At 36.1% G+C, this 27,271-nt stretch overlaps 1 protein-coding gene across 6 annotated transcripts in view; it reads right to left on the minus strand.

Moving 5' to 3' along the window:
* Positions 1-27,271, minus strand: part of hdac4 (histone deacetylase 4) — a 254,039-nt gene that overhangs the window by 93,034 nt on the left and 133,734 nt on the right. Inside the window, exon 1 of one of the 6 annotated variants that reach the window (XM_015359244.2) lies at positions 11,098-11,246. The exons of the other annotated variants lie outside the window; for them this stretch is intronic. Within the exon in view, the coding sequence (XP_015214730.1) occupies positions 11,098-11,101 (4 nt within the window). The 5' untranslated portion in view covers positions 11,102-11,246. Of the gene's footprint in view, positions 1-11,097; positions 11,247-27,271 lie in introns of those variants that run through there. 6 annotated transcript variants of the gene reach the window in all.

Raw genomic sequence — 27,271 nt, forward strand, 5'->3', positions numbered from 1 at the left:
TGTCTTTTGACATCATTACTGGCCACAGCCTCCAGAACGTTTGATTTTATGTGAATGTGCACCGGTTCACAAAGAGACTCATCATGCAGGGCATAGTACAATTGAGGAAAAACACTGTCGACATTCATAGCTTTTACCCCTTCTGGTGCGTCAAACGTGACTCCCAATGCTATTTTTCTTCAAATGCCACAAGTTCAAGCTAGAAGCAGAAAACTACTGTTAACCTAAAGTGCACCATATGAAACAAAAGGTCCTAACAAACAGTCTTTTACAGCTTAAAGGCCTGTATTGCATGAATATTTTATTTTCTGAATAGAAAACTCTTTTCATAGACCCTGTCTTGATAACTTAATAAAATCATATTCATGACGCAAACCAAATTCACAAAGAGAGCATTGAAGCCCATGGATGGAAACGTATTGCCTGGGACAAGGCCGCCCAGGGATTTCTGGAAAGGAAGTCTTCTAAATTAGCTGTTTCCTTAAGATTTACTTGAAATAAATAACAGTGACAGTGAATTGTTTATTTATGTACAACCAACAACAGTAAAAAAAAGTAAGATACGTTTGCTGTGAACTTTGTCTAAATTATGAGGCAAAAAAACAGAGGCACCACACAAGTTACATGTTCCACTGAGAAATAAGAAGCATCATACAAGTCTATTTATTTAAATCATAAAACAAAATGAAGTCTTTGATTCTATCCAATTTTTTCTTCTCATTAGGAGATGGAATCCACAAGCAATGTTTTTGGGGGTTTAAATCAATTTGTCAAGTCTAATCCAAAAATGACGAAACCAACAGTTGTTGTATCAGCACTTTTAGCATCTATTTTCATACAACAACACACCTGAAATTTTTCCTTTGCAAAGCTGTCATTTTTATCTACAACAACCATTTCTCACATGTAGACATGTAGTAAAGAAACTTACCTTACCAATATAATAAAAACATTCTTTTGTAGCAATTGCTCCAAAAATAGATTTAATGCTAAATATGCTCAAAGTAAGAATAGAAAAGATGTCAAATGTGTGGCAAAACTGGTATAAAGTGGCTATAGTGCAATAAAGATCACAGCAACACTTAAACTAAAGTAAAATAATATCACCTACTTTGAGTACAATCCATTACTTCACAGCCATAATGAAATATATCCCGTCAGTGACCACACTGACAAAGAATTCAAAGAATTCAAAGGTGCAAAGAATTCCACCAATTCATGCTTAGGTTTTCAGGATTCAACAGTAAGCAACAGACAGCACTAGAGCGATCATGATGACACCCAGTTTTACCCAGAAATGTCAATATCCTTTCACTTCATCCTAGCTTTACTCAGTTAAAGTTTAAAAAGCGTGAACATGGCTTTAATGAAACTCAGCTCTGACCAAACCCTTAACTGAAGAATATTCAATAGCATTCCAATTATTAAAGTAACCCAGACTTCTTGTACAAGGATGACATCTAGCAGACATACAAGGGAGATTTTAAGCAACTAAGAAACTGGACAGAAAAATATTTTTTTTTAGTTTCAAACATATTTAGCTTGATTTTTTTTTCCAGTAATGCCACAATGAAAAACACAGTATTCTAAGTAATTTTGTAACTGAATACATTTTCCCAAAACTGATTTGCTCATGTGAAACACACCTCATTTTTGTTGTATGCAGATACATGGATGAGCTGAAATATATGACAATAAAAATAATTTAAGTTCATACAGATGCTGCACATACATTAACAGAATAACTGGTGGCCTTTAAAGACTTCAGCAATACATAATGATTACACAGAACCAGAGAGGGAACACGCCAAGCCAAGTGTTCTCAGCTTCAGCGCTCACCACTTTAATTGGTATGTAATTTAACAAGACAGGAATCCATCCCTGAACAGGATCTGTTGATGTGTATGTCTGTTTAACCATATACAGAACAAAAGATCATTACTTTAGGTCACTAAAAAGAAAATGAAAAATAATTTTTTAAAATGTTGTTTTTTTACATGACAAATTTACATTTTTATTCAGTCAAAATTTGCTTCTGCATCTGTTGCTCCCTCCATATTTAGCACCACAGATTGATGATAGCTGCATCAACAGCCTGATACAGTAGCTGCCCTTTTTAAGTCTTTCTATCTTTGCTGTAGCCACGACACTGGAATCCCACATACATTTTCTGTGCATGAGATGATAGCTATTTACTTAGATATCAAAACCATTACTGCATTTACTGTGTACAAAACTAAAAACTGCTAAGTATGCTACAACTTTTCCGTGGAAGGAATATGAAAGGAAAACAGCACATTACATATTAATTCCTTTTAGCCTCCCAAATCTTGTTCTATCCAGAAGCAAGTAGTACTACTCTATCGCTCAACATGACATCTGCATACATACTGAAACTGGGATTAAAAAATAAAGGTGGAGAAGCTGATTTGCTGGAAAGAAAAATTGAAGCTAGAATTTGTTTTTGCCTGGTTTGAAGGGGTCTTCTTCTAGAGTGGAGTTTCAAAGAGGGGTATAGGGAAAATCAATAGAAGTGTGGACACAGCAGTGAAAGAGCCAGAGACAGCCCGGCACAGGAGATTTTCAGCATACAGTGTAACTCTATATTCCCAGTAGAGTAGTGAAAGAACAGTGCAAGTCTGAGAGAAAGAGGCTGCTACAGCTACTGCTGCTGGAGCTAGTGTTATTGGAGAGATCTCTCCCTCTGGATCAATGTATTTGAACTTAATAGTGCTGTGCTTTCTCTATGTGATTGGTAGCCCACGCCTTCCTATTGTCCTCATCTTGCCCTCCTGTCAGTTTATTCCTCTCCTATCACTACTGACTTGATTCCCTGAATTTTGCACAATCATCTGTGTGCTCTAACTTATGGCCCCTTCTCTCTAGAGAAATCTTGAAGTCCATTCTAAAAATCAAACAATTTCATTTGACAGAACACTGTTGATGTTAAACGTTGCACAGAGCTCTTTAATCATGTTTACACAGATGGTGTAATTAAAAAACACTATTCAAAACTGCTCCTACTTTAGCTTTTATTACATTTTCATTAATATTTTATATGTAAAGATTTGAAAAACAACCAATAAGGCTAGCACCACCTTATTTTTAAAGAAAACTGCACCAGTAATCCACCTACTGTACTGTATGTATACCATTCCACACATTCCTCGCTGAGCTGTTAAGCGTTTGTCAGGCTGAAAATGTTAATCTTCTTCAAACCGATGAAAGCGTGAATGCTAGAATGGACTGCACACTACTTGGAACTTGGATAACATCCTATCCCAATCTAGCTAATCTCTCTGAATTCAGGTTTACATGTATTTACTTATTAAACTGAGGGAAGCGAACACCCCTATTAAAAGGGACCTTACCTTGTGTGATCTAATCATTATCTCCCTGTAGATCCTAATTTCCCCTTAAGGCCAATTGTTTTAATGCACCTCCAAGCACACTACTAGAGATTTCAGCTTTCGGTTTTCAAGTTGCTTTCCCCTGTGGCCTCCAGTTTAATGATGCATCAAAACACAAGCACCCTAGTGACGTAAAGAAACCCCAGCTTACACTACAAGTGAAAGAGAGAACAGTTGTTCTTTTACCAAGACAAAGAGTGCTGTGCTGCTAGAGGCCATGACTACATGAATCTAACAGATGTTACACAGCAGATCTGAAATTAGAATATTGATTTTGTATCTCAGTATTGTGTTTCTTACAGTCAAAATTATTAAAGTCCGTCAATGAATACATGTCAGGAAGAACAACTCGTGCTTTTTTACTACAAAGATAGAAAATAAAATATAAAAAATATTCATTATTAAATTTATCCTAGAAAACCTAGTAAATTTAATCCTATAACGTGCAAGCGAGACATTGTGATTTTTATCAAGTTTAATTTCTATTTAAAGCTTTGGAAGGGTGACATTTAAAGGGGTGCATTTTGGTGTGACACATAGTGCTGTTACCTCATAGCATTTGGGTCCTGGACTCAATTCTGGTTTTGGAAACCTTTTATATGGAGCGAGAATGTTCTAGTTGTGTCTGCGTGGGATTTCTTCAGGTTCTCCAGTTTTCTCCCATCTCCAAAAAACATGGAGGGTGGAAACAAGCTGTCTTTAAATTGCCAGCATATATGCCTCTCATAATGGATTGATTCTGATTTTGGAATGTTAGAGTAAGGAAAAAGTTATAGTAAAATAATCTTTCAGCTCTGATGATACACTTTTGAAAATATTACATTCATCATGACTTTATACATCAATGTTTAATATTGCTACTTTAATGGTTGTAGGTAAAAGAGACTATGATAAGCAGTGAATGAGCTGAGCTTTTGAAATGTCAAAAGCAACTTGCTGATAACAGTTATAAAGATAAAGTATTTTCTGCTTTTGATTTTACTATCAATTTTATTATTAAAATTATTTTAGTTACAATGATTCACAACTTAAAACACTCAACTCAAGAAGCTCACTTCAGCCAGCAAATGTTTAACAGATGGCTCTCTTAATGGGTGAATTAGCTGGGGTTACCATTCAAACTGTCCTGTGATTCAAAAAACATAATGGAAACTCAGATACAAAGAACAACAAAAATAACCCATAATATTATATAAATAAATAAAAAAATACTGACATTAAAAGACATTAAAGGGAAAAAGAGCATTACATTTAGTTTTTTGATTGTTCCTATGACACCTAAAAACATCTCATATTTGTATTACTGTACCGTGTCTTATGAAAGCATGAACATTGTGTAAGGGGCTTCATGCTGTTCCTGGCATGATGCCTGAGGTCACGTAGAAACAAGTAAGAATTTTATCCTCCATCATTCTTTAGTTCCTTGATTCAAACTAAATAAAGTAGTATCTCCGTCCTGGAGACATGCATAAGACAGGTAAATTATCAATGGATAAACATTCAGCAAACCCAGCTAAAGGCTGGGAAAATAAATCTATGATTTGTGTTTTATTTTATTTCTGTTAAGCTGGTAAAAAAGACGTTTTTTAATGTTCATGGGTGAAAGGGGAAATCTCAAATTTCAAATCGAGGTGAATTATTACAATATCCTAATATACACATAAAAAAACTCTAAAAGTACTGAAGAATCTCAAGTTGTGATGACCATTAAATCAGCATATTAAATACTCTCCCTTTTCTGATAATCCCAGAGACTGTACTCTCTAATTCTCTCCCTTATTTTCAGTGACAGCTTTTGTTCCATCATGAACTCAGTTCTGAATACACTCAGGCTGCCTCTTACATAACTCTAAATGTGCATTGAAAACAGGAGGATTACACTATCCTTGCAGTTGCACAAATTAAAGACTGCACATTTTCACTGGCAGCTGGGCAATATATATAATGTATATATGAGGCCAAGATAACAAAAAAAATCCTGCTTTAGTTCCACATTACTTCACTGTACTGCTTAATGAATAATACTCAAAATAACCGTAATCATAACAACACTAAACAGAAAATGCTTGAAGTTAAAGAGTGTTTACATTGCTGAGTTTTTGTCTATAACATAATAAAAATCGCTTGTTGTTATTGTCCATTATGGGGCATGATTGGTAGATGCGCTGTATAAAGTATGTTGAGAACTTTTTCCCCTCTTATGAGAGTATTTCCAGGTTCTCTTTCTGGATAACATTCAATAAAAGTGGAATACTCTGCTGCATCACCCTGCACTTTGGGATGCCAAGGCCAAATAAAACCAAAGGCTGTCTGCATCAGGCATTTAAATAATGAAATAATGACAGAATACACTGCTGCATTGACTGATAGTCTATGAACCTCCAATGTCCTTGGAAATTACATTAAAAGACCTAAAGTATCTTTAAACTTCATCTTGGCATTAAGTGTTCCAACATTAACTTTTGTACTTAAAAAAGAATAACTGTGAAAAACGTTCTGAAAGTATTTTAGAGCATTTGGAAACAAGTGCAGAATTGATTGTTTTGTCTTTATTTACGGCAGACAACATAAAAAGTCTAAAATCAATTAACGTCTCCCAGGTTTGAAGATAAATATTCAATATTCAGTATACAGTAATATACTGCAGAAGATGGGAAAACTTCATTACTATATGAAATGGAAAGAATCAGGAAAAGTCTGCAAACAAATGCATGTTAAAATTGAAGCATTTCACATCATGCCACAAAAATCAACTCAACTTTGATTAATGACATGTCAACGAATATGAAAGAATAATGTCAGAGTTTCAGTTCATTCTACAAATATAGGTCTAAGATGTGGAAATCCGATCATCAAAGGAGATAAAAAAAGTTGGTACAGTAAATAGGGGAATTCTATTTCCCTGGATTCACTGTCTCAACAGAATAAGGGCAAACTACTTCAGATGGTTACAGTTTCATGTTCCCCTTTTTTGTCCCCATGTCCCCAGTTTATCTGTTAGAAGAGAGCAAAAGACTCATGTATCCGTCAAAGAGGAGGGAAGAAACATTTAAGGAGCATTAGAATTCAGACAATTGCAAGTTAGGTAAGCTACCACATAAACAAACTGGGACAATCTAAATCTGAACCTTTGTCATTTTTACCTTAAAATTAAGGGCTAAGTGACTAAAGGCACAGTCTGCCATGCCCTACCCAAAATCTGGGCAGGAACTCTGTTGAGCACACCAATATGAAGTAATCACATGCCGACTAATTACAGTATATACCCTCTGCTCCTTTTACTTTATTATATTAGTTTACTTAAATTAAAACTAAACACCTGTTGCATTGTGTTGCTCGGTAAGCTTCTGATACAGATGTTGGTTTATTACAAACATTACATCTTTAGTTTAAAAATTCAAAAACTACTTGAGGTAGGAAATTTAAATAGGAGAGACAAGCCAATAAAACTAACAACCAGTAAAACTTACATCCAAACAGCGCCCCTGGGTAAAATTAAAAAAACAGTAAAGAATAAAAATAGTGCCTAGAATTTTACAAACAACTTAAAAAGTTTAAACATTTCACATAATGACTTAGATGTTTTTTCCTTTTTACCTAGTCCATTAATACCATTACGTTTGTGATTAGATCAAGTAATTATTAATTTTGTTTAAAATATAAAAATATCAGCATAAATACGTATGCTGATAAAACTGCCATTATGTGGAGGCCTACACACAAAAACACAAATTCGAAGAACCTATGGAGATAACTGCAGTTAAGTGAAGAAAAAACCTGCATTGTCAACACACCAATAAAGCTTTATTGCTTTTTTTTTTCTTATTAAGCAATAACCTTTATTGTCTGTTCTTGTCTGTATTCTTTATTTTTGTCTGACTGGTCCCAAAAGAATGTTTTCATCATAAATGGCGAATTTTAAGTGGTTAATAGAACTGGGCTATTTTTGACTTTGTGAAGGAGCAAAGCAGGGAAGCACACTAATCTATTTAAAAATCGGCAGTTAAAAGCTTTTTCAAAATCCATTGTCCATATGGCTGCTTTTGTAGTAACCCGTCAATGTGAGGAGACTGCTGCTGCTGTAGTGTCTGCAAATCCTGTGAAAGGCAATAACTCATGCAGAGTCAGCCTCGGGCAATCATATCATTGCCTCTGTGAGAACGCTTGTCAGAAACAACACATAGTACCGAGCATCGCTTCTCACTCAAGAAGAGGCTGCAGCATGAATACATGGCATTCCTGCTATTGTCTGCATCAGAGCGAATGTCAAAACTCCCCACAGTGGGAGAGATCAAAGGACTCTTCTGCCAACCAGCGGCTGGAGCACCTGCCTTGAGATGCCCAGGAAAAGTCGATTAAACTGGCGCAAGTCTGCGAGACGCGTCCAGAAGACCGTTAACTATAGCCAAGCTTCAGTGGAAAAAAAGGGGGGCACTGCATACCACCACCGGCAAACATGAAGTTCATTTTGAAAATGTCTCTTCTTTCCTAGAAGCTGTCTCTGTCCACAACTGACATCCCACGGTATGTCTGTTTGGATCATTATTAAACCTATATAATAATTCATGACCTGGTTTCATTTGAGAAAAAAAAACACTGCACTTCGAAACGCATTAATAAAAAGCAGAACTACTTAATTGATAAATAAAGACTCTGCAACTATATTCACCATCTTTTATGTGATGAGGATGAAGAGCCAATGTGGAAACAGACCCACATTCCAATTTAGCCGGTTTTACTCTAAACTGAATAAAACCCTTGGTATACACCTGTAATTTATGGTACTGTAGGCGATTCTCACTGTGAAGTCCCATTTTGTCCAGGTAGAACAGGTACTGTATAATATTCCATGAAACCCTTTATGCTGTTTCGTCAAAGTGACACAGCACTTTCTACCAGTGTTTGCAAAACTGATATCCTTCCTATGCTGTGCAACAATTGCTTACTGTCACTGCCATCAATCACTTCCTGACAGCAGCTTGCCAGCAACAACAACAAAGCAAAAGAGACATAAATGTTTGAATGTACAACACTCTGTGTCCTCTATATTTCCTCTGTACATGAAGACAGCGTCTGAAACTGAGCAATAAGGCATGGAATGTTAACTAAGGGCACGAAAAAATAGACAGCATACCCTACAATGCCACAGAACAACACTTATTTAAACAGATAAGTCCTCCACAAACATTATATAATTTCACTGAATTTATACAGCATGGTAAGTACTATTATGCAATACCACCCACTCACTGTCACTCTCTTTGCCGAACTATATTTAAGTAAAAATGCAAAATTTCTTCATGCATGATTCTGGTAGCTCAGGAACGAGAAGCCATATCATATGAAAAACTAAACCAAGAAACAAGGCCTTGTAAATCTCATGTAATAATAATTTTAAAGCTAACCACACTGAAACCTTAAGAGGCAGGCAAATGGTTTTGGCACGGAGTGTGCATGTGGTCTCCAGTGTGCCAGATCAGAAGTGTTGGTCTAGGCATTATTCTTTTTCTCACTCTATTCTAATTTAATAAAAAATTTGAGCAGTTCTATTTGCAGGAAAAGAAAAAGCATTGCGGCTTTCCATGGCCTCCACCCATAAAATAAATAAAAACAAACAAACAAAAATCAATTTTATAATAACTACATCATAAATCAAGTATGTACTTTTCAATCACAAGCCACAGCCGCCTGCTTGTGCTGCCAGCCCAACTGCTGTATGAGAGAGGATTAGGATTAGAGTCTTTTGAATTCGCGATACTGATATCACAGAGTTCTACCCCTGGTGGACAGTTCTACCCTTGTGCAAATCTGCACGACAACACACGATGCCGGGGAGGGGAGCGTTGACTCCGCAAGTAGGTGAGAGACACAGAAGATGTTACATTTTGTCATCGTGTCTAAAATCTATGAGTGCAAAAGGCTAATAAAATGACCTCAACCAATGTCTATCCACTGACAGCAATAGGTCCCTTAGCCCTCTCAATGTGTACGGTTATAAATCGACGAGTGTGAAGTTAGGACTCGGAGTTTCTCCCAAACCACCTTCAGGTTCACCTCGTGATCCCTAAAAACTGTGACACGATCCTCAGCTCTAAAATGGAAACTTCTGTTTGGTGGCAGAATGCCACAAAATTGTTTAATGGCATGGTGCTTGCAAAGGAGTGAAAATAACTGTTACAAGTGAAGAGATAAACACAGTATATTATGCCTACTAACATAAGAGAAAGAAGCAAGAAAACTTTATCCCACTAAATTCCACCAAAACAGGATAGGTGTGTAAAGCTCACCCTCAACCCTCTAGGTGCTTGTGTTTAAATAAAAATTATACAGATTTTTTTCCCATTTAACATATTCCAGTGTGTGCTGAGTAACATTTTCATGCATTAATGCACTGCAATTAAACAGCATTATTAAAGCAATGAGCACACCACTCAAGGCAAACTACAGTGAAACTCGGCTTCAGGAATTCTATAACACAGTTAGTTGCTTTGAGGCAGTCACACAATCTTCTACAATTACTGCCCATAATTCACCTTATGTGTCTAAATAATTGCATTTAGTCAATGTTTTGGCCACAATGTACTTTACAAGAGAAAAACACAAAAACTTCAACCCTTTAATCATCCCACAGTAATGAGAGCTAAAACAAATAGCAAAACACATTTACAGTAATCAGAGCTCTACTCTAAACTCTTAACAGCTGCACTGAGAATGAAAACAAAAACAACCCCGGATGATATTGCCCTATGTCATCTATTTTTAATCTCAAATCTTTATTTAAAGAATATTAATATTGTATTACACATTTTACATATATAATCAAAGAACGTTAACGCTGACTACATCAGTTACATCCTACTAAATTCTCCTCAAAGAGCCTTTCCAGGTTTTTCATCAGTAATTATAATTCCTTCCTGCCCTCTGCCAGTACACCGCCGTGCCAGCATCCTGCCACCGGTGAAGATGAGCTTCAGCAGAGCTGGCAGATTTGCTTCTCCTGCGTCCCCAGCCCCTCTCACTGGCGTCCGTCCTCCGCCCCCCCCCGCCACCACCACAGCACACAGGGCAGGAGCCCCGGCTAACACACATCATGCATCTGGTGTTGCTCTGCAGTAGCACTGATCCCATATTTAGCCTTTTCCATAAAGACCTCCTCTGGAGGCTTGTGTACAATGCACACAATAACCTAATCTGCCCCCTCACTCATCCTTGCCTGCGTCGGATGAAGCGACTGCAGCCGTACTGAAAGCCTTGTCCCTGGGCCCCCCCTGCACAGCATCTTTTGCCTCTGAGACAGACAGATCCACTGCTTCCAACACGCCAATAAACAAACACACCCGAGTGGAACGTCCTAGCTGAAGCGCACATGCACAAACCTCTGCATGTTAATGCTAGGCTAGAACACGCTGCATATTGGTTTCACTCCACTACACAGTATGCACACACCCACTCTGCATATAGTTAACCTAATAATGACACAAATTATAATACTATTTGGACTCACACTATCACTTTTCAACTATAGATCAGTACGTATCAGCACCCTCTGATTTAACACTCAAGCTCCGAATACTGTACAGACTCAAAAAGCCATGTGGAAGCTCAGCCGAACAATAGTCTAGCACAAATACAGCTAAAACTCTGTTAACCAAAACTGAGAAAAGAGAAAAAGCCCTGGGCACCTTACCCATCAGTCCTGGCTGTGAAATCGCTGGAGTGGCGTACTCCGGCTGTAATGTGCCTATGTGGGCTCAGGAGGAATGAAGTTTCAGTCGGAAGCAGCAATCTTTGCCGTGCTCTCTTTCCTTTGCTTTCTTCTCTGTGGCTCTCTCTCTAACTCCGTCTCCCTCATCCCCTCCCCTCTCCCTCCCATTCAGCCGGTGACATCAGAGCAGTGTCTCAGGCATGCAGAGTGTTTATAAGCGCTGCTACTCAATTTCCTGGAACACAGACTATATTCACAGAAGGTCCAGGCTCTCTCAGCTGCTGTAGCCTCTTTAGCTCTCCCTGGTTCTCTCCCTCCCCTTCGTCTTCATTAATGCTACATGGGCATAGATTACTTTCCCTGTTCTAAAGCCCAACTGCCAGGCCAGGACTTAAAATAGAATGTGTTTGATGAAAGATTTAAAGATTACACAATCACTGGAACAGTGTGGAATTTAAAGCTCCATTTTTTTTTAATTTTGTGTTTAATTTAGCAGACTTTTTTTTATCTGAAAATAGAAATCAGTTGGGACTAGGCTGAAGAAAACAGGATACAATTCGAAATGCCTTTTCTCGTAAATAATAGTTTTTGAACTATGGGTCAGTGAGTCACATGCTGTTACTACTGTGAGTCACAGCATTTGGTGCAGAAGATATGTATCCCCCAAAACCTGTAGAATTGTACAGTAGGTGCACTACAGTAGGGCATTGCAATGGAGCAACTGTGCCCAACCTGGAATTTGACCCCACGGCCTTACTGTAACTTCTAGTTATATTTAGAAGCTAAAAGTCTGTTTTACATATTTTTTTAAATTTTTGTTTTAACATCTGGGGCTTATTAAAACTACATCAACAATTTTGTTGCAGCCAGTGATCATTTTATGCCTAATCAAAGCACAGAACTGGGACTCAATTAAAGCAAAGAGACTTTTATTCTTTTTTTATTAAGAGCAAATGGGTTTGGTGTAAGAATGAAGCAATTGCACTACCAACTAGATCTTCTGCAAATTTTAAAATAGTGTCATCTAATGGGAAAGATGGGCTCTTCTCGGTTGTAACCTTTTTGTTTCTAGTAGAGTTAATTATTGAATTGACAACCTGACATATCCAATACAGTAAAGTAAATATGTGCCTTTCACAGCAAATAACTCAATACACTTTTTACCAATCAGTTACATTTCACTGAAGCAGAACTTACTGATTTACTGATTATACTGTATTTGCACACTTTGACATGGTTAGTATAGGCTGGTAGATCAACCTGCAGAATTAGTGAAACTAAAGTACTTGTTTACTTGAGTCGAGGGCAGTACACAGTAAAAGCATTTAATGAAAAAGGTAAATCACAATTGAAGGCATCTACTGTATCAAGATTTGCTTAATTCAGTGGTGACCAATATGACATACTGTAGCATTCTTTATTCAAAGAATGCATGTCTTGAACTCTCACTTTATAAAGATTGTGTTCTTGTTTTAATTTGCATACACATTTGGATTCATGTACATGATGGCTGACATCAAAAGACAACATCACATTAAGGCGGTTGCAAGACTTTTTTTTTACCATTGATAAATCATATTCCATTAAATCAATGTATCGATAAACTGAGTTTACTAAAGGGTAAGAAAGGGTAGGAAAAAAAGAAGACTGAAATGCGTGCAGTGTTGTGGATTATGAAGCAACATCTTTGGTTACAACAATTTCTAAGCCTGGAAACTAAAAAAAGAAAAAATGGCAAATCATTTGGCATCCAGGTGCAGGATTTGAAACAAATGTTATAAATGCAGCTTGCTGAATAATACCGAAGGGCCTTATATCTGATGATGCATTCATAATATGTTTTGCTTTGCCACCTTTTGGATCTTTTCTTTCACCACAATAGGATGCAACTGATGGCATAGCTTTGTTTTTATCCTTGTTAGATTTTGTTTTCAGCATTACAGAGTGCCTTCTCATCACATGGCTATGTAAAGTGGTTGTTTCCTAAATAAGGTGGACATATGTTGTCACACAATTTGCACGTTATTTTTGTGCTGTCTTGAGATTGAGAATAAACTGCCAAATGTTTATAGGTGATAAACGTGTGCATATGGCAATTCTATTAATCATGTCTATCACCGTTCATCTATCAATTAAGAAATTCTGTAGATTCCAAATAACAAATCTTAAGAAAATATTACAAGTACAGACATTTATCTATGTACTTACAGTATACTAACAGTATATGTTTAATATCTACACATTTATAGATATTTTGTTGATTCTGTTTTAAAAGAACCAAAACACTAGGATTTCTGAAAAGTTTTGGGGGAATTTTTTTTTTTACACATCTTGGTATACAGTACGTAGTAATACTGTAACTGAGCTACCAAAGAAGCAAGCAAGATTGCATACTACTTTTAAATTTTTCACCTGTGACTGGTGTCACTGGCAGGTCATATACAAGGAAGTAAAAAAAGACCTTATCCTTTCAGTGTCAGATCAACAATTAACTGGGAAAAAATCAACAATAAAAAAACCCCAACATAACCACCAGACTCATATGTTAATCTATCAATAAACAGCACAGTTACCAGGTCTTTAGATAAAAAGTTCTATAGTTTTGGAGTCATACAGACATACAGACATACAGCCAGAGACATTAACCACGTTGTACTATTTGCCAAACTTAAAAGCATCTTTGTGAGCCAAAAATGTCAGTGTTTGCAGGTATTGGATAATTTAAAACTGATATGTTTGCAATGTAACTGACAATGAAAAGGTTTTTAGTGACTAGGATATTATACAAAATGTATACTTGTTACTTTTCAATATATCATACTGTTTCCCAGATTCACAGATATTATGCAAATGTTATCGTCAATGTATGACTAACAATTAACCCTGACAGTAGACATACTGAAGATTTCAGTTGTGCTGTACTTAACCATAACTGAGAGACATAAAAGTGGGATGTACAGGTAAGACTGGATAATTACTACTATTCATTAGTTTTCAGGAAATTTTAGGGCTTATTATTTTCAGTTTTTATTTCTTATTAAACCTCCAGATGGCTCCAAAAATAATGTGTCCTGTTAAAATGAAATGTCAGAATACAGAATAGACAACAAAGCTAGAATATCAGTGTTAACCAAGTGATACCTGTATTAGCGTTATCCTAGGAACTGAGTAACTTGAGTTTCACCATCTGAGTTTATAAAAGACATTATACTTTAAACATACATACTTGTAGTAATATTGAAAAATCAGCATGAGGCAGTCACATATCATCTTAACAACAATGTTCATCCTAGTGTGAGTATCCTATTTTTAAGTTTTCCTAAGCGAAATCCTAAAGCTTGATATCCGAAAGTACAACTTTATGGCTTACAGGAGAAACTACTGTGTTTCCAGGGTATTACATTAGGTGGTATCATTCAAAAGCTTGACATACTGAATTAAGCACATTTTTGGTTAACAAAGATCTTAAATTAAATTTGTAAGTGGAAATGCCCCATAAACATATTTGCCAAAGAGCACTGGTAAATACTGTATGACAAACCCAACAAATGTTCAGTCTGGTATTAAACAAGAGTAGTGGATCAATAGTGCGTTTACTCATCAGGGCTGTAAATCAATAATCATGAATATCAATAGAACACGAATAATAACTCTGCTGAAATTAATATCCAGTTAATCCATTTTAGGACGTAAATCATGGACGAAACCTAGATACAAAACAGAAATTTGAACCTTTAGAGTGTTTTAACCTGGTTTTGAAATGGTGCATGATGCAGCTCAATGGCTTTCCAGACTGTATAATTAAGTTACCTTGTACACCACAACAATTGCAAACCAATCTATATGATGCAAAAACACATATCACTGCTTATGTCTGTAAAAGTCTCAAAACATGCCACAGATTAAGTTTCATTACTCCAAGATTTTGCTTCAAACCTTTTACACAGAAGTACAATGGGCTTGAAAAATATATTAGGTTATGAACTGTTTATGAGGGATGCACTTTTCTGAAAACAAATTATTTTGGAAAGAGTTAACTATTAGTATAACATTTACTGTATTTTTTTTTACTGCAACACTTGTGAATCATGATGCATGTGGGCACGGCTGGCTGGGAATACTACTGAGTTAAGTTCAACTGTGCAGACGTCACATTTAGGAATAGTTTGTTTACTGTAGAGTATTAATGACTGAGCTCATGGAGAACTAATCCATTAATCTAATATTTCATATACATGTACATTGCCTCAATGTGTGGTGCCAGGTCAGTAGTATCACAGTTCGTTTTGCGGAGCCTTTTAGTATACAGTGTGGGAACAGTAACAGGATTTTTCTGTTTTGTTATGTTTCTACAGGCACTCCCAGCGTATGCCAAGTTGTAGAATATGACCAAAACCCAAAAAGAATAAAACTAATTTACCTTTGAAACTCTGACAATATATGTAAATTCTCATATTACCTGACAGGCTGGCTAAGCCTTTGTTTTCAAACCTTTCCCTACAATGTTTCTCTCTGTACTTTTATTTTGGAATACAATTAAAGCCTCCGATATCACACTAAAGACCTAAAAGGTTTTCCACACCCTTTTATACTCTGAGAAGTAGTCCAATTACCAACACCTTTTCCCCTCTTGCCTGCTGGGAAATGTAGTTCCCTCTAAGGAAAATTTAATAATTTTGTCACTAGTAACACATTTTTTTCCACTAACACTGGAAAAGGAGGTGCAGGCTGATGAGGATCCTATCCGCGTGGGCTTGAAAGGGAGACCAAGGGCTGACTCCCCCTTTTTTTTCTACCTCGTGTCTTCATTCTAGTCCTTTTTCTACATCCCACAATTTCTGTGTTAAGCAATAGTAATATTTTTTATATTATTGTCTACAAAATCGTAATAAAAAATTATTTGTGTCTACAAAATTGAGTAGACAAGGATATAGTAGGTAAAGGCTTCTCAACATTCTTGGTATAAAATATCCACCTTTTAGAAAGCTGCCCAAGGTTCTGTTTCAGTAACCATTGAAAAATATTTTGGAATATACAGTATAAATCTATATACAGTATATAGTACAGAAATCTATACACAGTATATACTATATTAATCTGACGTGTACATTGCACAATACAAGGTGCTAATACGTTTTTCATATATTTATCAATGATTGTCTTTGAACTTAAACCTTAAATGGACATTTATTGTGACATGTACGCAACATGTAATAAAGCGATAAAGCATTTCCCCCACTTCTGTGCAGTCAATGTGCAGTTGAAGATTCACAGGTAGTCTGCAAGGCATTACAAAAACTTCCAATCACAAATTTCAAAAAGGATCACAGCTAAAGCAAGCTCTGCTGTGATCAAAATGATTCCAACTAATGAATTACCAGAATCCACTGAACAATAGTAACCAACTGCTTTTAAAGAATTTTTAGAATGTTTTCGAATGTTGTACATTTTTTTTCTGCTTCTTAGAATAGCTGAAAACTATTTTAAACCAGAAACGTCAACCATCCTACTTAGATGTGATACACTTAACTTTATCTAAGATCTGTAAACAGACCATCTTTGACGTCAGTGCTTACCTCAAGTTTATAGTACTGCATAAGATAAGAGAAAAAATGTGCTGAACTTCGTAGATAAAAAAAACCCCAAAATCAACATTCAGGTATATTTAAGGAGAGAGACAGAGGTGGTGACAAAGATACAGTGAGACAGATAAACAGAAAAACGCATTTGTTTGAGTGTGTGTGTGTTTATACAGTTTAAGTGTACTTTTGTTTGTTTATATGCAGGTGAATTTACGTGGAAGCACATGGAAGCCTACTCTGCAATTCAAAATACAACAAGCCAAAGGAAAATAAATCCCATTAGTAATGTACACTTCAGTGACAAACTGTAACTAATATCAACTTAAAACAATGGAAGTAATAACAATATGGCACCTTGTTGTACTTCCACTGAAAATGATACCATAAAACTTTAAATACTACTTTAAATACCACACCCTTTCCTTATTATGATGGATACCCTGTACTTTTTGTTAACTTTATTGTATGGCACTTATTTTTTTTAATGTTTGTGAGGAATAAATATATCCTAGGCCTAGTGATGGCACATTCAAATTGTCTATCTACGGGTCTTGTTTTCCCATGCGACTTATTTGTCAGGGTGCTGGAGGCAAAACTAACGTCACAACCCAAATACAACCCCCTCTCACTGCACAAAGGAAGGACTATTTTGTTGGCATGGGGTTGAGTGTTAAAACACTATACTTTGGCAAGGGCAAAAAAGTGCTTTCTTTAGTGTTCAGATATTTTTATATTTCCAAATCATTAAATACTGAGCTCCAGAATACAGTGCAGCAAATTTGCAGGCATTGTATTTTACAGTAATAACAAAAATGAAAAGGTTATTTCAGCTCAGTAGCCCATTAAAATTAACAATCCTAAATACAAATTGTCCAGCTTTCGCACAATGCTCCCAAACCCATGCTTTTTGCATGATCTTCCACATCAAGCCCTGCATGAAACACAAGGCCAAGCTGCTGGGCACTAATTTGTTTATGCCTGCTCTTTTTTTGTTTGGTATTATGCGGAATACATATATTTTTTGTCAAGGGAAATACTCCTGGACTCACAAAGTATGCCTGGAGACCAGGCTATAATTATTATTTATTTGTGCTTCTTTAATGCTTGCTCTGAATTGAAAGAAGCAGAAGGAATTTTCTTAACAAGGCATTATTAGCTAGGGATCCTAGCTGGACCATAGTCTAATTGTACGAGTTAAAAAGGTGAAAATGCACTATAGGGAGCCATAATGCTTACTGCAATAACATCAAAGTATATTAAAATTAAGTATGAGAATATAGCAGCAGAGGCAGGTCTCTCAAATCATTTCAGACTCACAAAGGTAACAGCTGCTAAGTTTATTTTGGAAACACATAGCTACAGTAATATCACAATTTACAGCAAATATGACATTTAATGAGCTTAGAACTGTCCACTGCAGGTGACAGTCTAGATGTGAACTGCATACTTGACAAAGAGACACATTATGCGCTTAAAAGTGGTAGCTTTTAGCTTCCAAAACAATAAGCATTATGGTTTGGTACCTGACCAAAATCAGCAAAAAAAGGTCTAATTGTAAACTGAATGATATGCAAGTTTTTCCAGGTCATAAAAAGCCAGACAGCATCATCATACAATGTTTTTTTTTGTGTGTGCACATTAACATATCTCACACCTGAAACAGAAGCCAATCCACCCCACCCTACAACCAAGTTGAACAGAAATAGTGTGAAATACAAAAAGAGTTTGTTTTTATTTTTTAAAGTACTCTGCCTTCAGCCTAGAGAACCTGCAGAAATACCATTCAATACCATGTTTCATTCATATGTAAGTAAAACCCTGAGGTATAAACAAGAGAAAGAGAGAACATTCCCCTAGAAGTCTAAAAACAATAGTACAGTAGGTGAAGTGACATTTATAGAACAATATAGCCTGCTGAATAGGAACAGATATGCAGCTTATGAAAGAGAGACAAACATCTTCGTATGATTGGTTTTTCCATGCTATGTGCTTGGAAAGCGAATAATGAATTCCTTTAAATATCAAGTTTAAAAAGATACATAGCCAGTCAGCTAGACAGACAAATGGATAAATAAATAATGCAGGCAATGGGTATAAACAAGAAGCTGAGCTTAGATCCAAACGGAAAACGACAATTTCACTGTTGCAAAGAGGCGTAGAGTTCTTCAATTGCAAGGAGAATTTTCCTTTTTCCCCCTGGGGCATAAAGGCGGACTCCAAACATGTAAATGATTTATTATTTATTATTGATTTATGTTATTTATGGAAGAGCAGCACGACTTAGACCAGAATTTCATCTGTAGTAGCTCTAAGCAATATGCAGTTTTGAGATATTTGCAAACTTACAGTAATAAAGCAAATCAAACTTGATAATATATACATATTCTATATTCCTTGTGGTATCTGTAATACCACAACTTCAAAGTACTGAGGTTCGGTAATTTAATATGAAGAAAAACAAAACATGGAAACTTTAATAATCTTTTGAAATTGTTCTGTACGATTATGATTCTTTTGAATGTCTTTTTAAACCACAATTCACTTGTAATTGAGACTGGAGGAGACACAAACAAATCAAAGAAGTTTCAATAAAACTGTCTTAGAAAAAAAAGGAAGGATGCCCAACAGAGATACTCAGTATCAAGCCGAGTGTTCCAGAGCACGAGGAATGCCATACAAACGATAAAAACTGCATCTGAACAAACTGCTACTGAATTATAAACATGCAATCAATTCACAAACTCTCCCCAGTCAGCCAGTTTTAAGAGAAACAAAATTAAAAAAATCAATAATCTACATACAGTATAGTTCCAATACAATGGTTTAACAATTAAGAAAAATAGCTTCATGTTTTGTTTGATGCTGTAAGAAGTTGCATGTTGTCTTGGTGACACAGACTAAACAAAATTCAAATAAAACCAGATGCAGTAGAAATCACAAATATTTGAGCATAATATATGCTTTAAGCTATTTATTCATTTACCACGCTGATGTAATGTTAGCTGGACTGGATTTAAAGGTAAGCATTTTTTTTGGTTTAGGTCATTTCCAGATTAACAAATCATTCCCAGTTGACATGTTCACCATACTACCCCTTTAATGCTGTTACTGTAAGGAAGGAGAGACACATTAGCCATTTGCGCTTGTGCACTTAAACCCAATGGGTCAATGCTTCAACCATGGTGTACTCTACCTCCGGCCACGGAAACCAAGATGAAGAATGTTGATGCAAGTCTTCACATTTTAGCTGGAGTGGTTTGGAATGAGATTTTTTTTAGAAGTAGTAAGAATGAGGCCGCTGACCATCCATAAAGCAACAGCATTACCGCCTTATTGCATGAACTCATCAGATCTCAGAACAATAAGCAAGGCTGGGCTTGGTCAGTATTGGGATGGAAGAAATCAAAAGAAAAACAGGGTGCTACTGTATGGGACGTTGGTGGACCAGTTAGTGAAACTCATCACACTAGATAAGAAATTACAAATAAAAGCTATGTCCCAATAATGGCAAAGGACATATTTTGCTATACCGCTTGAAGGGTTGCCCTCCAGATGAGATATTAAACCAAGGTTGTGACTACTTTGCTTTTAATGAAATTTGCTTAAAATTATGGAATTTTAAGAAAGAGTAACAGTATTAATCCACCTCTCCAGACAAAATGTCACTCTGGGCTTGTATAATTTTGGTCAACCAAAAATTCTCCATTAATGTGTATACCAAATTCTCAATTCTTTGCCTGATATGCTGTACATGTATATGTATGTATGTATACTGCTGCTGGTACATAATGGCATGCCATCCAAGTGGATATGTGAACTCAGAAGTCAACTCAAACACAGAAGGCCTCAAAGTAAATGCACACTTCTTTCTAAAAAAGTGCCATTAATGATTATTGTGTGGTACAATTATTTCTGAAACCTCTAAGTGTAGTGAAACTGCTATAGGATTCAAACTCCAAAAGGAATAAATTACTTAAGACAGGAAAAGCTGAGCAAAGTGTAGAAAGCATTAAATAGTGTTAACATATTAAACACATTACAGTCAGAGATGTACTGTATTAAACATTAGCGAGAACAGTTTTAGATAACCTGGACTCGGTGTTCTGAATCTTTAACAGAAGGTAGTAAGTTTACAGTATATATACTGAGAAGCATTAAACATTTGAGAATATACTATTGGTTCCAATGCTTGTTTCATTTTTTATGCACCTCTACACATATCGCTCAGGGAACTGCATAAACATTATGAATACTGTGCTTTCACATACTGTATAATAAGGTTCTATCAACACAATATGCGCCTACTTCAAACCCTCTTTATTTCCAGAATCTGTTCTGCCTATACAGTATTCACAGAATAAGATGCTCATAGAAAACCAATCAGACATTACTCTTTGACAGGAATTTAGTCTGATGAGTTTATATACCCTACTACTGGCACAATACAAATAGAGTGCACACATGCAAAATTCATGGGTGAAAAAGTCCCAGCTTAACATCTTACATGACATTGCTTTCAAACAATGCCACTGAAGCGAATAAAATAGGTTAAAACATTGCTAAGTCTCCTGTAGGGAACCACCAAGTTGATTTTAGGAATATTTTTTAGAAATATTTTATTTCCTAAACTGAAATAGAACGTGCATGTGTGAGATATCTCTCTCTATATATATACAGTACAGTACCGTGACACTGAATGTTTTCAGGTCTTCAACCAAAATCTTATATTAGATAAAGGGAATCTGACTGAGCAAACAACACACTTTTTTACTTATTTAAGTCATTTAATGAACAAAATTATCCAACAACAACTGACACTGTTTGAAAAAGTAATTGCCCCCCAGTTAAATCAACCCAATTAAAGGGATAATTAGAGTCAGCTGATTGAACACAGCCAGGCTTGATTACAGCCAGTAATCTCACTCACTGAATTTTGATCCTTGCTATCAGAGTCAAGTTGCCAGCACAAGATTCAACAAGCACATTATGCCACGGTCAAAGGAAATTCCTGAAGAGATCAGAAAAAAAAACGTTGTTGATATCTATCAGTCTGGAAAGGGTTGCAAAGCCACCTCCAAATGGAGAACACTTGGAACAGTAGTGAATCTTCCTAGGAGTGGCCAGCCTGCCAAAACGTTTACAAGGGTGCAAATCAAAATCATCCAGGAAGTCACAAAGGATCCTAAAAAAACATCAAAAAGAACTGCAGGCTTCTTTTGCCTCAGCTAAGGTCAGTGTTCATGATTCCACAATCAGAAAGAGACTGGGCAAAACTGGGCTTCAGAGAGAGTAGCAAGGCAGGAACCACTGCTAACCAAAAAGAACAGAAATACTCGTCTCTCATTTGCCAAGAAGCACCTGGATGATCCTCAAGCCTTTTGGGAGAATGTTCTATGAACAGATGAGCCAGAAGTGGAACATTTTGGACGATATGGGTCCCATTATGTATGGCGTAAAGCAAACGCAACATTCCACAGTAGTATGAACATCATACCAACAGTCAAGCATGGTGGCTTTGCTGCCTCAGGACCTGGACGACTTGTCATAATTGAAGGAACCATGAGTTCTGCTCTGTATCAGAAAATTATTTTTCAGAAAAGAAGAATGTCAGGTCATTTGTCCATGAGGCTGAAGTGAAGTTGGGTCATGCAGCAAGATAATGATCCAAAACACAAAAGCAAGTCCACATGAGAATGGCTGAAAAGATGCAAAATTAAAGTTTTGGAGTGGCCTTGTCAAAGTCCAGACCTAAACCCAACAGAAATGCTGTGGCAGGACCTGAAATGAGCAGTTCATGCTCGAAAACCTACCAATGTTTCAGACTTAAAGTAGTTCTGCGAGGAAGAGTGTTTAAAATTCCTCCATAGCGACGTGAGAGACTGATATTGAATTACAGGAAGTGTCTGGTTGCAGTATTTGCAGCAAAAGGTGGCTCAACCAGTTATTAACCAGTTGTTTTTTTAAATAAATGAAATAATAATTAAAAAAAAAGTGTTTTTTCACTTGATCTGAAAACATCCTATGTGACAAAAATGCAATAGAAGAAATCAGGAAATCACCTTTTCATAACACTACGTATAAATGTAAAATAAACACACATACAGTACACTGTACATAATGCAAATTATACCAGCAATAATATCCCACTTCCAATAAACCACGTACTTTATTCCTTTTACTATTAAAAATACTGCTTTACTGTATTGATGAGCATAAGTACTGATTACCAGCCTATTTATAACAAAATCTGTTTGTTTTCAGTGATTTAATGACCCCTATCTGTTTTGATGTATTTACCTAATAGCTTGGCTTTTGCATATTATTCGTAATAGATGCAGGAGTGCTGTTTACTTCAACTACAATGGATTGAATAAAACACAAGCACACATTACCAGATGAAAATATTTAGTACATTAAAAGGAAGCAGATGTCACAATTAATAAGAGCTGCATCTGTGCTGAACAATGCAATGAGTCTGACAAACCTGAAACAAGTACACTAGCTCAATTGCTGATGTACACGCAACACGGTGACAAGATGCCTAGTACAATTGGTCACATCGTCAATGGGCCACTATGTTTTCTTTTTGTACTGAGAGCAAAATGCGTCTTGGTCAGTAGTAATTCAATGGTATTAAATGACCACATACGGTAACCATTAATAAAAAAAATAATGCAGCACCATTAAAAGCAATAATGTTATTAATAAAGCACTTTAAAATATACCGGAACCACACTGCATGAAATAAAATTTTAAAAAGATGAAAAAAAAAGCCTCTTTGAAAGGGTCAGTTAGACTCGGCTTAAAAGCAAACCACCGTAGCTAAGTCCCCAGTTTCTTCTGGGATGGTGTTCCAGAGCTTTGGGGCAAAGCAACAACAGGCCCTGTTAATCACAGTGCAAAGGAACAGTGGGAACAAACAGTAAACCAGAATCAGCTGAGAGAAGGCTGCATGGAGGGGTTTAAACAGATAACATGTTGGTTAGACACCAGGGAGCCAAGCCATACTGTATAAGAGCCTTGAACAAAAGTAGAATAAAAAAAATGTGTGATTTAAAAAAAAATGCTGAAACCTTGTAAAAGCCCATGCAAGGACTCCAAAACGGAAGTCATCAAGGATTCTATCTGAAGTATTCTCAACATAATGCAACCATAAATTTATAGACGGGCTGGAGAAAATAATGGAAACCTAACGAAAAAAAAACATTTTGAAGTAACTAAACTGTACTCAAAGGGATTCTATGTGTTTTAATTTCAATACTGATTACCAATAGTGTCTTAAATTAAGATAAAACACAAATTTTAAAAAGGCCAAATAATAGGTGCCACCAAACTGTAGGTACCCCAGTAAAAGAAATAAAATAATGATTTAATGTGTAAAGGGCAACAGTGCTGAAAATGTTATTTGACGGCATACTGTACGTTAAACAAGAAAAAACAACATCAGGAAGAGTACTCGCAAGTCGAAGCTGGCTGACAGTCACCTGAAAAATGACCCTAAAACTGAATGTACATTCCTGTGATCCAGTCTCAACAAAAAGTGTATGTTGTGAGTTTCACAAAGCTGATTTGTATGGTAGGGGTACCATTCGGAAACTGATTCTAACCAAGGCCAATGTGCATTAATACATAACCTGGTATAATAAGCACAAAACCGGGACTGAACAATGGCTAAAAGTAATATGGTCGAATTAATCGACTTTTACTCTTTTTCCTACGTCTGGACAGGTTTATGCTTGGAGTAAGCAGAAGGAAACGTTCATCCCACACTGCCTGCTGCCAACTGTTAAACATGGTAGTGGATCAGTTATGGTAGGGGCAGATATCTCTTAGGAGTCACTGGGTTCAATTATTACCCTACATGGTGGAATTATGGCCAAGGAATAGGACTGCTTTTTTGGTGTCCAGGTACAGTACACCCTATGGTGCAAACAGTGTTTCCTATTTCAAGATGTTCCCATATTACAACATGATCATGCCCCCATACACACTTCTAAATAGGTTCAGGAGAAGATTCATGAATACCAGGATGACATGAAACATCTTTCATTGGTGCCCAAATCACCAGATCTAAACACCAATAAACCTTTAAACAGTAAACAATACAAGAAGAATTGAAGCTGTTCTAAAGGGCAACCCAACTAGTTAATATATTAAAATGCACTAAATAAAACACTGATTGATGTTTCCATTATGTTGTCTAACACCTATATATTCTAATATATTCTAATCTATATAAATTCTAATAATTCTAATGTACAGATTTATTTTTATTCTCTTATACTGTATAATATTTCATATAGCACAGTGATATGAAAAATAAGTTCAGTCTTTCTAAATATGTGGGCTTTACAAACGTCTCAACATAAAACCCCCTATTAATAATTTATTTCATATGGAGGTAATCTTGGAGGTAAAATGCCCACAGAAAGGAAGTAAAAATACCATATACCTCTTTAAAAAGTGTAACTACAGGCAATTATATTAGAATTGTATTATTGTGTATTAATTTATAATATAAATATATTATTGTGCAAAGCTTACATTTCATAGTTATGGCATATTAATACCCCGCTAACTCTTGTGAGGAATGTTGAACTAATGTTGCCATACTGTACAAACAAATATTCTAGTCTTGTCAGTACGTGTTCTTATTTCAAGTCAATAGGAATCTCATACTAAAGTTTTTCAAATTCAGTTTTTCTGATGACTGGAAATGTACGTGTTTTTAGATTATGACTTGGAAGCTCTGTCAAACATACAGACAGAAAACACAGACTGTTTTCCTGTTTTTAAAAAATACCATACTGTACATGAAACTCCAGTGCCCTTAATCTGAAGGGTTTATGCTAAATCACACTTTAAAACTGTTAACTGTCAGAATGCATAATAATTAGAAGTTTTTCACCTTTTAAAAACCAATAGCACAGGTACAGTATGATGCATTAAGACTCCTGCAAATTAAAAATGGAAATCCATGTCTCTCTCCTGTGTAATATGTAATATGAGGATTTTTAATAATGATTTGTTCATTATTAGCCACAAACTATGACTATCTCTGGTCATAAGTTCCAAAACCAATCAGGACATCATTGATCAAAGGTAGGTTAAATAGGACTACATTTGAAATTAAAACAATGACTGGTCTAAACAAGATTTATTGCGATACTTTTCTTTCCTGATGACAGTATGAGTGATCAATGGCCAGAAAATGATTTGTTCATTGATTATCAGGTTTAGAAGGCAACATTCATAAAGTATTGGATCCAATTATCTTTCTTCCCACCAACTTATACTTCATGACGCATTCCCTACAAAACCCTAACAAATTCATGGCGTTCACAAATTAAACCTCAACAATGACCAATGATTTCCCATGATGCATTTTTCTTTCTTAATGTCAAGCCAATAATGTCTCATGATAATTTTTCAAAGCACTACTCTAATATGCAAGTTCAAAACAAATCCATTTATTTAGCCCACTCTCAACACCACTTTCCAGTACTTCAGGCATGCTGGGAAATGCAGGAACATTCTACGTGTGTGAAATTAAGAACAAAGAACATTTTTTAAGGTGCTGACATTACAAGTCAATAAATCCTCCCTACTGCTGCAAAGATTCCATACCCAAATAACTCAGAGCATCTTAAAACAGAAGACTTTCAGAAATAAACAGCAAGCTGTGACCCAAACCTCTCGGTGAGATGTCTAACTGCAACTCAAAATGATTAATTGCAATACTAAATGATTAATCCTTTTGTGGACCCTAATGTATCCTCATGTTTGCAAAAGCTGAGTATTAGCTTAACAAAATCTTTATCTTTATGTGTTCATAAACATCTGTGCCCTGTTGCTCATCTATAACAAGGCTGCTGTTTCAGGATTGCAACAATAGCACCAATATTTACTAGTGCATTAGCTTAGGAAGTTCTTACCACACACAATGTGAGAGAAGACACTTACTGTATCATATATAGTATAAAGTGAATGGCAGGAATGGAGTCACAGTTAACATTTAAGACACACAACAAGACAGAAAAAAAAGAAATGCATCTTCTCATAAGAAACTGACACCAAGCGGACAGTGTGCGATCAGAGCGTGAACTGAAAACTAGCTGAACTCCAATAATCACATTACTGCAATGCACAACTGAGACCCAAGCTACACATTTTAGCTTTTAACAGCATGTATTTTGACAGCTTTCTTGGGCGCAGTAAAAGTAGTCTAGAAATTAGCTACTACTAGTATACACATTAAAAGGTAATAGTATAGTAGCAGGTAGGTAGATATTTGGCAGGTTAAAAGGTCATTAGGAAGTCAAGGAGATAGTTTAAAAGTAAATCCACTTCCAGGTTTTGTCTCTCGAACTGCAGTGCTCCTTGAGCAACGCTGCCTCACACTGACTCCCACTGAGTGAAACAGAACAGAAGCAGCTGCCTCTCAGCATACAGCTCGAAGCTTGGCATTCTGCTTTAGCCTGATTGCCAACACTGGAAATTTAGCTCACTTGTGGACCTTAAAAGAGTCATCTGTAGGGCTGCTAAAGGCTTTAACAGTAGTTGTGCTCATATGC

This window comes from Lepisosteus oculatus, chromosome 12 (assembly GCF_040954835.1).
Source record: "Lepisosteus oculatus isolate fLepOcu1 chromosome 12, fLepOcu1.hap2, whole genome shotgun sequence".
Lineage (NCBI taxonomy): Eukaryota > Metazoa > Chordata > Actinopteri > Semionotiformes > Lepisosteidae > Lepisosteus > Lepisosteus oculatus.